General features: G+C 43.0%; 2 protein-coding genes across 2 annotated transcripts; both read left to right on the forward strand.

Moving 5' to 3' along the window:
- On the forward strand, positions 1 to 14,833 carry tmtops3a (teleost multiple tissue opsin 3a; the record flags this gene model as incomplete). Its single annotated transcript, XM_083786209.1, has 5 exons — positions 1 to 388; positions 4,073 to 4,401; positions 9,159 to 9,392; positions 11,449 to 11,535; positions 14,789 to 14,833. 5 exons carry the CDS (start codon positions 1 to 3, stop codon positions 14,831 to 14,833), a joined length of 1,083 nt encoding a protein of 360 aa, XP_083642335.1.
- An 831-nt stretch (positions 14,834 to 15,664) lies between these two features.
- cd40lg (CD40 ligand) lies at positions 15,665 to 17,009 on the forward strand (the record flags this gene model as incomplete). Its single annotated transcript, XM_083786429.1, has 4 exons — positions 15,665 to 15,853; positions 16,140 to 16,170; positions 16,297 to 16,386; positions 16,522 to 17,009. 4 exons carry the CDS (start codon positions 15,665 to 15,667, stop codon positions 16,890 to 16,892), a joined length of 681 nt encoding a protein of 226 aa, XP_083642555.1. The 3' UTR covers positions 16,893 to 17,009.
- Positions 17,010 to 17,921: the final 912 nt, after the last annotated feature.

Raw genomic sequence — 17,921 nt, forward strand, 5'->3', positions numbered from 1 at the left:
ATGGTTGTCCACTTAATAAGAGGGTGGAATTTAAGCACCACGGACAGCACCTCCAACTTCAGCACCGATGCCACTGCCAGTGTTCGCGACTCCTCGGTGCTCCAAGGGGGCTCCGCCGGACTGAGCCGGACTGGCCACACGGTGGTGGCAGTATTCCTCGGTCTCATCCTAGTGCTGGGCATCTTCAACAATTGCCTTGTTCTCCTGATCTTCGCGAAGTTTCGCTCCCTGCGGACGCCCATCAATCTGATCCTGTTGAATATCAGCGTGAGCGACATTCTCGTGTGTGTTTTCGGGACCCCCTTCAGCTTCGCTGCGAGTCTGCAAGGACGATGGCTAATTGGAGATCACGGCTGCAAGTGGTATGGTTTTGCCAATTCCCTCTTTGGTAAGTGAAACAGGCGTATATTATTCTAAGATCACGGAGTGTTCACTTTTTATAATTTGTAGCAACATGCGTGCACTGTTTAGATGTAGGCTATTTTGCTGACAAACTCGTGAAAAGGTATTGAAATGAACAATAGATTGATTGATTGATTGATTGATTGATTGATTGAAGTATTTATTAACAGATTGGAGAATTAGGCTACATACATTTCAAGCACGTACTCAAAGTAAAATACAAAACTGTTAACTGCATGTGGACGACACCATATAAAGCATTAGCCTACACTTGTTTACAATAGGGTCCACCATGTATCAACTCATAACATTTAGAGACGTAGCCTACAAATAAACACTTATATAGGCTATAACCAAAAACAAAGTGGCCAAATGAAATCATCATTATCGTATATGCCCTACTGCAGGATCAGCTTCAGCTATCTGCGTTGCTGAAAATTAAACAATAGGCAGTGTTTTGACTTATAGTATAAGTATAACAGACAGTATTTTTCAGTTGAAGCTGCAGGGGCATGTGACAAATCACCGCCAAGCACCAATTATCGGACTAATATAGACAAGGACACAGCAAAATAGCCCAAGGTATCTCTAACACCCATCTAGAAAGGGACATTTAAAAAACCCATTATGTCAAAAAAGAGCTGTAATATCCCTTGAGCTCAGTATTGAGCAGTTGAGAATAACCATCTCAAATGGCTCTTACATCCATACTAATTATCCAAAATGTAGCCTATAAATTATGGTTAAGGGTTCAGGACAGGGTCAGAATAAATTATGGACTTTGATGGTTATTCGTGTCCGTCCATCCGTTTGTCCGTCCCCCCACACACACACCGTCACAAGTCAAGGCCTCAACTCCTACAATTGCAAGTGCCTGTCAAGTATGAGGAAGGCGGGGCATAATCACATAAAACAAAAGTTGAAATATAATCATGAATATAAGATCATTACACATCAATACATTTCAAACATAACTGATTTATACAACTGATAACCACCATAAAACGCCTGAGGGCGAGAAGCGACCTTGAGGTCGCGTGCAATGTTGACGGCAGACTGCTGGGCAGACTGTTTTGGCATGGGGGTCAGATCAACATGTAATGCATTCTGTACTGGCCATATAAGATGCATGTCTTGAGTGTACAGGGTTTGATCAACTTACGGAATGTCAGAACAGGTCAGCTCCATACACTATAAAATGGAGATCTAAGGGTGGTAGCAGGGACATTCCCTTGAGTGTACACTGTACAGGGTTTGATGAGGGCCCAGGTAGGGCCGGGCCTTAATTTTCGGGCCTGTTGAGAACTAGTTTTCGCCGGCTGCCGGGTGCGGCTGCACTAATAACTTTGGGGCAGGCCTGTCTAGAGTTTGAAATTTTAATGGACAGGTGTCAAAAGGGAGACATCAAAGAGGGGGGAGATGGGGATGGGGAAGGATCAACATACAGTATGGAATGTCAGAACAGGTTCTGACATATTATATCCATGGAGATTTAAGGGTTTGAGGTTTGAGGTCAGATGTAGAGTTACTGGCCAATATTGATGACATCAGGGATCTCAGACATCTCCCTCCTGATAATGTCACATGATGTCACGAGACCTGGGCACCATATTGGTCGACACACGGAAAATGCACGATTCCATAGTAATTATTTTGGGGCTTTCCTTTTTTTTTACTCGTTTATTGCCATTATAAGATCATTTACAGGCAATTTGTTTCATATTATATTAAAGACATGTTCATTTTCTCTCAGTTCATTTTTTGTAAGTGTAAAAACAATACATACATATACATACATACATACAAAGAAAAGTAATGCCTTGCGAGTGCCTTGGGGATGAACTTGAACTTCTCACTGTGATATGGGAGGTTTTAAGTTAGGGTATCTGGGCGGCAGCTCTGCCCATTTGTAGAATCTGCTTCCAGATATTCTGCCACTAACGCCCATCTCCTATTGAAGTTATAGGAAGCTTAATTTGTACAGTAGCTGGGCTGTCATACATTTCATCTTATATATCTGTTTAACTTTTTGTATAGCCACTGATCAATAGTGGCTACAAAAGGGGTTTTCATGCCTTTATTTTACTTGTCAATAGGCTGACAGGAAATGGGGAGAGAGATGGGGATGATGTGTGACATCCGTCGGGATCGGGTGTTGAACCCGCGACATGCCGACAGGCTACATTGAGCTTATAGGTGCCTGGATGGCTACTACAGTGGTCCAGGTCCATTATAATATTTATGACATTATTGAAAACATATACACGACTATTGGCTCAACTTAAAATCCTGTTATTACATTTTGAAAGTCTCTTTAATTAACCCATTCGGGGCGGGAACCCCTTTTGGTGATTTAAGCATTATGTTATACTTTAGCTATTGAAAATTTTCTACAAGCTTTTACAAGCTCTCTACAAGCTCTCTAAGTAGATCTGCTTCTTTTTCTTTTTCTTTTGTGAAAATGTGGCGCAACTCTTTGAATATATATTCTTTCAGAGCGAATGTGTTTTAACTCAAGTCTTTGGTTCTGAGGGGTCTCTGGAACTACATAGTGTTTTTTCAGATGGGGGTCAGCGGCCAATATTTTTGGGGGTCCTTGACATGAAAATGTTTGAGAATGAAACAGGTTTTTCAGAAAACATTTGTAGAATGTCCTCAGGTCAACATAATATTAAGTAACAAGCAGTATAGGCTTATATAGCCTACTTCCCAGCTCGGTGTTGACTCATGGGATCTCAAGAACCAGAAATAGAAACAGTTGGAGGAGTTAACCGCCACCCACTCTTCCTCAAATACCAAAAGCAATGACACACTTTGTTATTAGTGAGATCGTTGACAGCAATGTGTTCATTGAGCTCATTGCGGTAATTACTCCACTGGGGTAACACGAGACATACATTATGTGACTCCCCTCCAAGTATAATGCTTGAGTGGAAGTGGGAAGGAAGCATGCACAATTAAACCAAGAAAATGGGGACCCAAGTTCTCTATACTAGTCAAGTAATTAAACACCCTCCTCTACTATGCCAGGCCCAAATTAGCCCCAGATTAAAACCTCCTTCATATGACTTGTGCCAGCTGGCTGGCTGGTTAAATCGCATTTAAAGAAATATACAAGCTGAAAATACGTGGCCATACAGATGAGTGTGTAGAGAACGAATTCTTCTGGGAATTGCCGGTTCAGACGCTGCAAACCCTGTCTGCGTCAAAGTGTCCCTGATCAAGACACCTAACCACTATAAGTGCTCCCTGGGTGCTGTAACAGCACCCACTGTTCCTAGAAATAGTTATGAATCGGATGCAGGACAACTATCATGTATGGGCAAATGTACAGTGACAATACCTTCAACAACAACAATTTAGCAAAATAGCTGTTTGTTGCTGGGGTTTATACTGGCCGACGTGTCGTAAAGATTCAAGTACACATTGGCCGGGTTATGGAGTGTAACAGGAGTTTCCACTTCAGGCTAGAGTTAAAGCCAAATATCTAGTCTCTCTCCCTCACCCTCACACTCTCCATCCCTCTCTCTTCCTCACTGATCAAGCTCAAGTACTGGGGTCGAGTACTTTGCCCACAACTGGCTGTACAGCTATATATACTGCTAGAACTAGACTATCGACTTGACCAGAGCAATACGAGTAACCCGTGTTGATGCTTTCTTGCTTCCAGGGATTGTGTCGCTGGTGTCCTTATCCATGCTATCCTATGAGCGCTACGCTGCCGTGCTGTGCTCCAGCCAGGTGGACATCTCCAACTTCAGGAAGGCGTGGCTGTGTGTGGGGATCTCTTGGCTCTACTCTCTCCTCTGGACCCTGCCGCCCTTCCTGGGTTGGAGCAGCTACGGGCCTGAGGGGCCCGGGACCACGTGTTCGGTCCAGTGGCACGTGCGCTCCGCTACCAGTGTCTCCTACGTGCTGTGTCTGTTCATCTTCTGCCTGGTGCTTCCCCTTCTGCTTATGGTGTATTGCTACAGCCAAATCCTGATGACCATCAGGAGGGTGAGTTTGCACCCATCAAGTGCGCTATATTATTTGTGACGATGCAATGTTGTATTGGCACTGGGCAGGTAACATTTTCGTTTCTTCTATAGTGCAACTGCTGGATCAAGACCTCAGGGATTACCAAGAATTCCTTGTTTGACAACAGCATAACATATAATCAGAACGTGAACTCAATGCATAGAGGAGCAGATGTATTTTTACAAATTAGACCCAGATCCATATGATTATTATATATAGCGCTTTTTAACAGGTAATGTTTGAAATTATAAATCATAGAATCCCAATCCCAATTCCATGCCTAGTTTCCCCTTATGAACTTAAAACTGGCTCACACTAACAAATTGAAAGTGGTGACAATGAGATGGAGCACCTAAAACATACAGAACTGTAGAATCTACACCTATAGCAGAAGATTAACTTACATTTGAGTTAAAAAAGGGGGGATCCAAAAGGATTAAGTAAATGAAGAGGCCCCAGGAAAGGTTTTCAAATTATAAGAATACAGCTCCAGGTGGATACCGTGGATTGGTTTGTTTTTATCTTATTTAATTTCAAACACATCACCAAATTGCTAAGCAACAGAGGCACAGTATAGGGCTGGTGGCTTCCAGTACAATTCTCCTGCATGCTTGCTAACAGAGATAGAAAAGGTTATGTCTTTCCATTTGGCTCTTGAGGCTGATCTGCAACTTCCAGTCCAAATTTTGAGTAATATATGAAGTAGCTTTTGTGCATACAGTATAGCATATGCTTACTGGAGGCAAGTTAGCTGACACTGGAGTAGTTATACTGCATCAGAAAGGTTTAGACAAAGAAAAAGACAAACCAAAACACAGTATGGCTATTCACAGTTCAATATATTCTACAACACGATCCAAACAAGGCTCCGTCAATAAGGCAACCTTTAACCCTGCACTCCTCAAGCCCTGTGTCAAGTCAGAGGGGCATGTGCTGGGCTATGCGTGTGCGTGCGTGCGTGTGCATGTGTGCGTGCGATAGGTGTTTGGTGTGTTGGCTGTTGCAGATTGTCCTGCAAGATTGTCCAGGTAGGTTTTTTCCCCCGTTAGTGCTAAACCCGTCTTTCAAGCTCAAGAAAACAAAAGTACTGACAGTTAACACAGAGGACAGAACCATTGCCACTGCGGACGGGACGGTGCTCAAGGCAGTCAAGGAATAAAAAGATCACACCTGTGTGACCATGACATAAAATAGACACTATGCCTATTTGCTCACTATGACGTAAAATTCTCCATTCATTGTCAATGGGAATTTAATGTGAAATATAAGAAAAACAGGCTAAATAACTCTTTTGCCTACTTTGCCTAATGCCTACAGCCTACTGCTGTATGGGGCTGAGACACGGTAGCCTGGCATTATAGCCAGACTGATAACGTGAATTCACGCACACGTTGCTCCATGGTATGAATTGGTATATCCACGTTATCAGCCTGGCCAGGTTAGAGACTTGACATCATCATACCCGGGACGTGCACACAATTAGACAACAAAGGGGGCTTCAGCCTTCATGCCCTTTTTCCCATCTGTAAAACAACTGCCCTTTCCAGACCACGAATGCAGCATTTACTATAGTGAAAGAAATGCAAATGCCACTCCTTTCCATGCCATGCCGGAAGACAGCATTCAGGAGAATTGCTTTTTTCCCCCGAAGTCTCCTGAACTTGAACGTAGCATTTTGCATTGAACAAATTTGTTTAAAAATCCATGTTGTTACACCGCATCTCCACTAGCTAAAGAGTGCTGGGTTGGTTGCGACCCGAAAATAGCTGATCTACAAGCTCACAACGTGTCGCAGCGTGACGCGTTGTGAGCTTGTAGATCTGCTATTTTCGTCCAAAAGTGCCCTCTTACGGGGATTTCAGCCCTTGCCTCTCTAACACTCTCTGCACGTCCCTGTCTCACAGCACAACAGGAAAGGATTTAGTTAGAGGCTATATGCACGTGACATCATACGCGGAAGTTATGCAGGAACGACTACTGACAACAACTTTCTGGCCTTGACAGTCCATACATCCAATACAATCAAATATGATTGTATTAAACAACGTTAAACTCACCAACAGTGTATGGAAAGCTTGATGAAGCTTTCATAAAAATCCACCATAGACATGAGCTACTTTCTGTCAATAAACTCTGTGCAGGCGAAAAAGTGGCGAACCACTCGATTAGATTGATACACATAAACAGGTGTGTTTTCAGCTCAAAGTCTAATTAGTTTTAGGAAGGGGAAGGGTGTGAGTGACTACTAAAATCAGCCATCACTCACCCTACATGCTACAAGGTATACAGGTATATCAAGTGGTATGCAAATTGGATTTGTTCCTTCTTCAGTACAGATGGAGCAGTCCCATTTGCACAACAATCTCCTCCAACACTCCCATCTAGGGCCCTGTTCCATCCACCAAACTATAGCCCAGTACATAATGACATCATATTACATCATGTGCCCTTACATATCTCATACTTCAAATCCCAAAAGATGCCGTGTGCCACTGTGCCAGGGGGAGATTGGAAAAGGAGACAATTGGAGGAATGTAAGTGTGTACTCGGGAAAAGGCAATTTAAATTGAAATAGATCCTTCAAATGTAAAAGTATGCCATGTGGAACAAGGTGTAGCTGAGATTGATTGGGAGAATGGGAGGAAGCAAAGAGGAATATACTATAAGTGTGCACTCTCTGAACATGAGGCAATATACACTCATGCTAACGAAGTGTGTCTTCATCTCATGCTCATCTGCATGCTCGTTCGGTTGTTACTAGCTGCACAAGATCCACCAGAGTACTTTAATTGTTTACTTCTTATGCATGGCCTACTTTTCTTTTTTTTCTTTTCACTGCACAAAATGTTCAGTAATATCAGGTAGCTGTGAGTCGAAGTCAGTACAGTATACACCTTTGCATCCAATGATGGCTCACAGACATGTCTCTTTCCTTCTATGCCTCAAGTCATAATAGATAATTGTAATGGCCTATCTTAATGGATCTATGATTGTTGAGTACAGTAGCCTATCGTATTGTTATTGTATCTCTATTGCCATCACTGACAGCACCTCCAATGCCATTGGCAACCGCGCGACAGTCATTCCATCGACAATGGACAACCAGAAAAATGAATATGACAGGAGATGTCAGAGATGCTATGTAACGTCCACTGCCTTCTCCTATATAAAAATCCTTCCACTCAGTGGCAAGTTGTCACCGCCTCGATGGCCCCAATTATGTCGTCAGGTTTCTCTGCTTGGGACAACAGAGCAGGTTGCAGGGTGAGTGATGTCTGCACAGGCTCCCATTAACACCTGAAATAAAACGTTTTACAGGTTAAAAGGGCTACAGAGTCAGACAGTTATACTGGTAGGGGGCCAACACTGTATGTGGCTACTGGAGGGGGCAATGTCTCCAATTATTGGATATCAGTGACTCATCCTCACCTCAGAAGGGATTACATAAACCGTGCATTCACTCAGGGAATAGGTCGTTAGGAGCTTTGGACTGGTGGTCACACTGGTCGGGTCACTCTGTGCGCCAGTAGCCTACATGAATCACCAGTGAGGTATTTTTAGATTGTGAGAGAAGTCCGTCTCGTCTCTATTGGCTGCACGATATCATGTAAGTGACAAGCTTTTTGTCCTGGAGACGAGAGCATGATGACTATACCAGTCGACTAGTGTACCGTTAGGGTCTTGGCCATCCGCCCGCCATCTTCTGACCGAGAACCATGCTTTAGGGGTTTTCTACTCTCTCCTCCTCATCCCTGTGTCCAGGTGGGTAAGGTCAACCTGCTCTCTCCTCCTCCTCCCTGTGTCCAGGTGGGTAAGGTCAACCTGCTCTCTCCTCCTCTCTGTGTCCAGGTGGGTAAGGTCAACCTGCTCTCTCCTCCTCTCTGTGTCCAGGTGGGTAAGGTCAACCTACTCTCTCCTCCTCCTCCCTGTGTCCAGGTGGGTAAGGTCAACCTACTCTCTCCTCCTCCCTGTGTCCAGGTGGGTAAGGTCAACCTACTCTCTTCTCCTCCTCCCTGTGTCCAGGTGGGTAAGGTCAACCTACTCTCTCCTCCTCCTCCCTGTGTCCAGGTGGGTAAGGTCAACCTGCTCTCTCCTCCTCCTCCCTGTGTCCAGGTGGGTAAGGTCAACCTACTCTCTCCTCCTCCTCCCTGTGTCCAGGTGGGTAAGGTCAACCTGCTCTCTCCTCCTCCCTGTGTCCAGGTGGGTAAGGTCAACCTACTCTCTCCTCCTCCTCCCTGTGTCCAGGTGGGTAAGGTCAACCTACTCTCTCCTCCTCCTCCCTGTGTCCAGGTGGGTAAGGTCAACCTACTCTCTCCTCCTCCTCCCTGTGTCCAGGTGGGTAAGGTCAACCTGCTCTCCTCCTCCTCTCTGTGTCCAGGTGGGTAAGGTCAACCTACTCTCTCCTCCTCCTCCCTGTGTCCAGGTGGGTAAGGTCAACCTGCTCTCCTCCTCCTCCCTGTGTGCAGGTGGGTAAGGTCAACCTACTCTCTCCTCCTCTTCCCTGTGTCCAGGTGGGTAAGGTCAACCTACTCTCTCCTCCTCTTCCCTGTGTCCAGGTGGGTAAGGTCAACCTGCTCTCTCCTCCTCTTCCCTGTGTGCAGGTGGGTAAGGTCAACCTACTCTCTCCTCCTCCTCCCTGTGTGCAGGTGGGTAAGGTCAACCTACTCTCTCCTCCTCTTCCCTGTGTGCAGGTGGGTAAGGTCAACCTACTCTCTCCTCCTCTTCCCTGTGTCCAGGTGGGTAAGGTCAACATGCTGTCGGCCCAGAGGCGGGAGCAGCACATCGTGCTGATGGTGCTGTCCATGGTGTCCTGCTACCTCCTCTGCTGGATGCCCTACGGCGTCATCGCCCTGCTGGCCACCTTCGGCCGCTCTGGACTGGTCACCCCGATGGCCAGCGTGGTACCCTCCATCCTGGCCAAGCTGAGCACAGTCTTCAACCCAGTAATCTACGTGTTCTTTAATAAGCAGGTTAGAAGGGAACCTGAATTCTGAGTCGATATTGTATTACTGAGGGCCTTTTATTGACTTTGTGATCCAAAATGACCTTGACCTTGACCTTCGACATGTGACCCTGACCTTGAATTACTTCACCTCAGAAATCGACTCTGCACCCCAGAAAACATAATAAGTTGACCCATTAAGTGCTAGCGCTTTAAGCAACTAGTCGACTAGTAAATCCACTAGTCGACCTATTTTTTTATTTTTTATTAATTTTTCCCCTCGATTTTGTAGGCCTCAAGATCAGGTAGATTATAGTTGTGTACCAATGTACAGAGTTTTTAAATGTTTTTATTAATAATAGGTAGTTAAACAACTAGTCGACTAGTAAACTAGGCAACTAGTCAACTAGTAAAAATTACTAGAAGTGAATGCCCTAGTGCTGATATGTTATTCAACTATTACACCACATATCTTTTCATTGTGTATCATATTTAAGAGATCACATTGCCATCATACGCATTCATAAACTGTATACATGTAGAAATGCAATACACAAATCAAATGCAAACTTTGCCCTCTCCTTTTTTACCCGCGCAAGCAGAGCGCGCAAGTACTGAAATCGGCTGCGTATGTCGGTGTTGTCCACCGGCCAATCAGGGACCAAGAACAGCACTTGGCTGGGTATATATGTACAGTATGTCGGTACATTCCACCAGCCAATGAGAAACCACTGTTCTCGATGACGTAACTAAAGTACGTTTCAAAATTGGTATAAGGTCAATAGGGGTTATGTATCGGCTGGGTATATATGTGTGTATGTCGGTGTCCTCCACCGGGCAATGAGGGACCACTGACCACTGCTGTATTTCAAACCTAGACAGCAGAGAGCTTTAGGACTCAGAGCAGCAGTCGTACCAGCAGTGGTAAGCACAACTCATGGCGTGCTCTGCTTGTGCACAAGTAGGCCAAGTTGGCAGCTCGACAGAGTGCATTTCTAGTTTTTTTCTTCTTTTTTTCTTTTTAACGATTTGTTTTGTTTTTGGCTTCTCTGCCTTTATTGATAGTTTCAAGTGAAGACTGACAGTAAAGAGAGAGAAGGGGAGAGACATACTGTATGCAGCAAAGGTTGTCATGAACGGGACTCGAACACGCAACGCGCTGTCAGGCATGCGCCTGGACCACTAGGCTAGCAGGTGCCCGTGCCCCTGCTTTGCCCTCTCTAATGGTACCGATATCGAAAAAGAATGGGTCACGACGGCTTCTGTGACATTAAGGACCCTGTCTAGACTTGTAATTATCTTGTCCGAAACCCCAATGACCTTGGGAAACACCACTGAGGATATGTCCCCAGGTGCATCCATGCGATGTATTTTCATTTTAAGACAAAGGTGGCATACAACAAGAGCTCTATTGAGCCAGGTCGATGCGAGGGATAATGTAAAATGAGCCAAGAATTATTGGAAAATAAATCCAGACATGGTGATGGCATGACCAAATGCGATGAGGTCCTGCATCTGAAGTGGATTAATTTCAAAATCAATCTTTTTCACACAAAGTATGGATTTACAACTAGGCTTTTTCATTAGCTTGCACGCTTCATATTCCATAGTAACGTAAGCAGAACAGCCGTTATTCAGAACGGTGCCATTCGTTCAGGAAATAACAGTCGGCAGAATGCCTTTTTTGAGGCAGAGTCGAGTATTCAACAAAGCAATATCAAATAACTCGTTAAAACCAGGATCTATATATAGCAACATATGAAAGATCTGAGAATATAGAACATTGGTTTAGAACTGTGTGTTTTTTTTGTAGATCAGCTATTTTCAGCAAGTGTAAAAACAGTCATTACAACAGCACCAAGAACTGCCAAAACACATTTTAGTCGACTAAATCAACTGTAGATTTAGTCAACTAAAATCTTATGATATTTAGTCGACTAAACACTAAGACATTCCAGGTGACTAAAATGTGACTAAAACGAAATGAAAACTATTCAAGAGACTATGACTAAAACTACAATCAAAATGTTTTCTGCCAAAAACAACACTGGTATTTTGACTACCGGTATTTTCTTTCTATCAAGTTTAATAGGTGCTTCGTGGCCTTCTGGAAGTGCAGTGAGGAACCCCAGTCTGCCCTCGGCCTTAACACCCAACAGAGCAGCAGAGAGGTACACCCGACGCATGGGACACCTGCAGGGTCCTTTCGCCTCGACCCTGCTCACAAACATGCTTCCCTCAAGTCCTTAAAAGCCTACTGGAGCCATAGGAAGCCTGCAAACAGTCCATCATTGTCCCTCATTGTCCACTACACTCCATGATGGTTCTCAAAACCATGCTTTAAAAACCATTACATGCACCCATGTTTGCCTTCTATCTGCATTACTCAAGCCATTGGTTTTATCTTGCAAATTAATGTCAAGTAAAGAGCCTTTAATGTTTTTGCAAAAATCTGAATGCTCTTTCAGTCATGTTGTTTCTGGGGCTGAACTAAGGCTTTATCCCAGTAGAACCTAATAATACAGAATTATTTTGGATTTACTTCCATCACGAACCCATGCAGCTGTCTGATTTGTCTTGTTTGATTATTTAAATGTTGATCAATCAAAGTCAAAGGTGAGTTAACAGTAATCGTGTATCACTATTCACTACACTATCCATCCATACAGTTACTAGTGCCACCACCAGTTAAAAGCCTGCAGTGCCACACACAATGACAAGAGTAGATTATTGGATTGAAATGAATTGAAGTGAATCTGATGAACATATCTCTAACCAGATACAATCAAACAAAGCCACCAAGACATTCATTTAACCAACCTACATTGCACCTGGAGCTAATTAGGGTGCAATCAATGCCTTCTTCTATAACCTATTTTCTTTTATGGATGCTTGGATATAAATATACACCAATTTCACGCTTCCTGGCCTCTAGGCTACAGTCCACTGCTACGAGCATTTAATTCTAGTTGTACAAAAGGGAGTTGGACACCTGACAGGGAATGACATTATGTATACCTGTGTGTACTGTACTCCACCGTAACAAAGGTGTGTTGAGGAGTCCAGTTTTCATAGTAAATATACCAACAAAATGCTATACAATTTCATCATTAATACACAACATTATCCATGGTGTCAACCAAAAGCACAAATATATATTTAATGTATCTGCTTAAATGTCGCTGCTATACACTACAATATAGGGAAGACCCAGATCCAGAATGTGTCTCTATCTGTGGGAATATCACCTTTTTATTATTGCACTTTATTTTTTAGAGCAAAAATGTATTGTAATGAAATGTAATTTATTCTAATGCAAATGTATTGTCTATAAATGAAGGATAGTTGTTTGATAACAAGTGCAGAGATGTGTTTTAATGTTGTTTGCACTGTAATATATTATTCAATGATGGCACTATTTGAATTTGATAGATACATAGATTTTGCGGCAACATACTGAACTGTAGCTAAAACAAAAAATTTAAAGTACATTTCCTCACAACTACTATTACAAACCACTAGGGGAAGCTATGAGCCATTGAAAATGATATACAACACATCCAGTGCAATATGAATATATTATGTACAATCCCATGTTGCTTTAGCGGTTATTTAAGCAATTGATTAATATTGTCTTGTGCATTCTGTATATGTCTGTATATGTTCACTTGTTCAGTATGGGTGTAAAGTATCATATTGTTACTTTTTTATAATTATTTGTAATCGTTTCACCTTTTCCCAGATGTTAACTTGTAGCCAGGTTTTCTACATAAAACAGAAGCATTTTGTAGCTCAACGTATGCATTTTTATGCAATTTCTTCTTGTGGAAATGTGCTTTAAAATGTGTTTTTTGTTTTAGTTTTTTCAAAAGGAAGCTCCAGCATTGGCTTCCTAGCAGAACACGAATTTTTTTAATTTTATTTAAAAATGTACATTCTCATTGCAACCACCTGCATATTTTGTCAATACATTTTGACAATAAAAGTTGTCAAATGTTGTAATGTATGATATTATTTTTCTTTATGTGAGTCAGAAAGTTACCTATGTTTTGAAATGTCCCTGGACAAGACACTTATAACCCCAAAATGCTCCCAGGGTACTGCATTTAGCACCCAGTATTAATAGTTATTAATGGTTATAAATGTACAGTGACAAGCACCCCTACAACAACTAAGGCGGACTAAATGATAATTTAGGTTTGAGGTTTGGAGTCAGATGTAGAGTTGCTGGCCAAGAGGCGTGACCATATGGAGATGTGATGTCACGAGGCGTGACCATATGGAGGCGTGGGTGACTAACTGACTAACGGACAGACGGGAGATGCAGGTTTTCATAGTAAATGCGACCTACAGTCGCAATAACATGCCATATTTTTTTTATTACATTTTATCCCACAATTTTGCAACCCATTTTTTTCACCCAGTGTCAATTATCGAACGTAATCCTGGGCGCTACATACACTTCCTCTGCCAACTTGGGGGGGGCAGCGGTCTGACCTCATGCTTGCTTCTATGCATGAGGAGTCCAAGCTGCTTCTTTTCACCTGACGGGAGAGTTTCCCCGGCCGGACGTAGCGCGTGGAAGTAACACGTTATTCCGAACAGTTCCTTTCCCCTCCATCAGGCTGGCCAGGGCCCGGGGGAGGTAATTTAGAGACCAGGATTACTGCATGTTTTTGTGAGGGTACCTACTACCTACCCTATATGGGACACGGAAAGAACATGCAAACTCCACACAGAAAGGTCCTTTCGCCAACCCCACCTCGGGTATGGGCACTGATGACGCGGTGGAGGGAACACACCCCCAGCACCCAATTAATAATATTCTATCTTAATTAGACATTTTAGCCATTGCATATGTCTGCAAGCCACGGTCGTCAAACATTTGATTGGATGTGTCAGCATGGTAAGAACAAACCAATCCTTACAAGCAATGACCTTGCATTAACCGATTAAAATTAAATCCCAACAGTTTTCTAAGAAAAATAAGGTTCTAAATATGTGATGATAAAACCTTTTCATGGCAAGGCCCCCCAAAAGGATAAGTATTTTGCCGCCAACTTCCATCTCAAGATATTTTGTTCCAGGGACCACCAGAAGCCTGTGCTGGACGTGTAAAAAACGTCATCATCATACAGTACATATAGTGGGGCTCCATTTAAATGTTTGTTTATGCTGTGTCTTTAGTTTTAGTTTTCATGTTTTTTATGTTTTATGTTGCACTGCAAGTGACTGAGGGGAAACAGTACTTCATATTAGTTATGTATGTAAGTACATCTGGAAAATGAAAAATAAAGTTATTCTTCTGATTCTGACCTTTACATGAACACAGATAATTAATTTATTCATAGACCAAGTGTAGATAGACCAAGTGTTGAATGGACAAGTGATTAAATCCCTCGTTTTCTTTTTCCTTCTTTATAGCAAAAGGCTGATGCACACCTCAACAGGCTGGTGACAGGTGCGTAGGGCAATAGAGCATTATAATGAAAAGGGTATCTTTGAAAGACAAAGAAGAGGTCCCGCACACTGTCAGACACAAAAAAGGCAGGACAGACCATTGTCTGTCCTGATGAAGGTCTAAGCGACTGAAACATCAACCTAATAAAGAGCAACATATTTTTTTGTGTCTGACAGTGTGCGGGACCTCTTCTTTGACTTTCAAAGATACCCTTTTCATTATAATGCTCTATTGCCCTACGCACCTGTCACCAGCCTGTTGAGGTGTGCATCGGCCTTTTGCTATAAAGAAGGAAAAAGAAAACGAGGGATTTAATCACTTGTCCATTCAACACATGGTCTATCTACACTTGGTCTATCAATAAATGAATTCTTTGTCTTTCAAAGATACCCTTTTCTTTTTTTCTTATTAAAATGTCTAAGTACTACGCAACACCGATACCGATTATCTGGATTACAAAACTATATACGATACAAAGTCAAACAATATGATATGTTGCCGTTTACAATTACAATTAGCAAATCTTTACACCCCATAATAGTTACTGTTCCTTTGTTGCCTTATAGGAACAAAAACAAAAGGTGCAAAGCTGAAGCACATGAAGCCAAGATGTGTTACTTTTAAGTACTTAGTTACTTCACACCAGAGCGTGTGTAACTACACGAGCACATCTCTGTCATACAGCAGCACATAAAAGCAGGTCAGAAGTTGAACTTCCTGGAACTAAGAAGTGAGGAACTGACTCGCTGGGCAGCACAGTTGTACAGACTGAGGTACATGGGATGCTACGGCTGCCAGCAGATATAGGCCTCTCACGGGTTTCACCATCTCTCTGCAAAATGATCAACACCTACCACAGTAGCGTGGCTCCTCCACCCATCCCTCCACGACTGAGCAGGATGGACCAGGTCCTTATACCATCGTATGGACACAGCAAGTCTCTCCTCAGGTTTCTGGTTGGGGTGGCGTTGCTCCACTTGCTGTTGTCGGCTGGAGGATTCATCTGGTTGTATCACATTGGAAGGAAGGTAATAATGAATGATCACTTTTTTCGGGTTAAAAAATACTTAATATGCTGATTCCACTAGGTCAGGGTAAAACATTTGAAGCCATATTATTTAAATAACCAATAGTTACTGTAACAATTCTGAACAAAAGATTTTTACTTAAAATATCAACGTTGTTACCAAAATGACATGTGTTAAATGACCACCTTGCTATCATTCAAAGAAACAAAAAGGTGTGATGTACATACTGTAAGTGCCTGTAGTTATGAGAAAGCAATTCCTTTTTTTCCCTCTTTCCTTTTTACAGAAGGACATATTAACCTCAGCTGAAGAGAAAGGTATGGAGACATTTACTTACATCTTATCCTTTGCAGTTGACGTGAGGTTACTTTGAAGAATGTTGCAAGAACAAAAATAACAATCTGCACAGAATGATAGTGTCTGACTCGTCTGTTCTCTTTCAGCTGCTTTCCTCTCCATGGAACCGTCTTCTCAGCATATCATCATGGCGAGCATGATAGTCAAGCGGCCACAAACGTCAAGCGACAATCCATGTAATAATCTATAGATCATGCTCGACTATGTGAATATGAAGCACCCAAATGATAAACGGCAACAAAACAAAATACACTGAGTGTGAGAGTGGCACATTGAACTTCAGAATACATTTGTTTCCTTTCACTGTACAGCGCCAGGATACTTGCCGTGGAACATGGACCACTCGGACTTGAGGGGCCTCGGTTTCTCGCACTCCACCTGGGTGACGGTGAAGCAGCCTGGTGACTACTACGTCTATGCCAGGGTCACCTTCTCCAAGGGGTCCAAGCCCTCGCTGGCGAGCAGAATCAAGCTGAGGGACAGTGAACAGGGACAGGAGGATAAGGATATAATGAAGGCCTACTGCAGCCTGAGAAGCGACGACGTCACTATTATGTGTACGGCCTCTGGGGGACAGCTGGTCACTCTGGAGGCAGGGAACCAGCTCGGCGTCTGGGTGCAAGACCTCTCGGCGGTGGACTATGAGAAGGAAGCCACAACGTTTGGAATGTACAAGCTATAGGACACAATGGTGGGTGTACTGTAGATCATGGAGGTCACAGCCATCTTGGAGAGGACTCCATGCCATTTTGGATGCTTTGAAATAGGACAGAACCAAGAGACTTTAAAGGGAAGGATGGAATGATGTGTTTTGCATCTTAATGTCAAGAGACTTCATTGTCAAACAATAATTTATTACAGCAGAATGGGCCATATGGCTGTACTGAGGAGTTTGCTGGATTGTATTTGATTAAAATAGGACTCTATGTGCAGACATTTTTTATCAACACGTTGGAGGGCAAAATACCATGGATAAGTAATATAACTTACACTTCATAGCAAATAAATGCTTTTTTAAAGGAAACCCTCGCCCCCAAATAAATTAATGATCCGTTTTATACTTCGACAGTGCCAGGCAAAAGTACCAAAAATAGCCGATCTGCAGGCATGCATGAACAAAGGCAAAACATCTACCTAAATGAAAGTGTGAATGTTTAATGTAGCCTACAGCGCTGACTGTGTGGAGGATGCAGCACGCCCGCTCTCACAGGATGTCTGTTTCACTCACTCCTTCCACCCTGTCATAAGCTTCTCGCTATACCAAATCTGCATAACCCACCGAGACAAATAATAAATAATGTGGAAATCACGGTCTAGGTGGATTTTCCAGTAAAGAATAACTGAATGTACCAATGCTGTGTGGAAGCCACACCTTAGCCAACCGTGTTATGGAATTGAGTGGGATTTTCATCTTCTATTTTTGTAAAGGTATTCTATTAAGATGGGACACGGGTAAATGGTGCATTTATATAGTGCTTTTATCCAAGGCATAGTTTGTGTGCATTATGTTCAGCCGATCCACACACACCTCACGGTTCCCATCTGGCCACTCTATCGGCCACTCTGCCACTGACACGATGAAAGAGGAACATGGGAGGCGGTGGAGGCAAAGGAGGGATGACACAACATGCATTTGTATCCTTTTCTCCCCAGATAGGACAGTGAACAAAGAGACGGAAAGGGCTGGAGAGAGCGTGGTGATGAGTGTTTG

The sequence above is a fragment of the Protomyctophum parallelum genome, assembly GCF_964188405.1.
Source record: "Protomyctophum parallelum genome assembly, chromosome: 16".
Taxonomy (NCBI): Eukaryota; Metazoa; Chordata; class Actinopteri; order Myctophiformes; family Myctophidae; genus Protomyctophum; species Protomyctophum parallelum.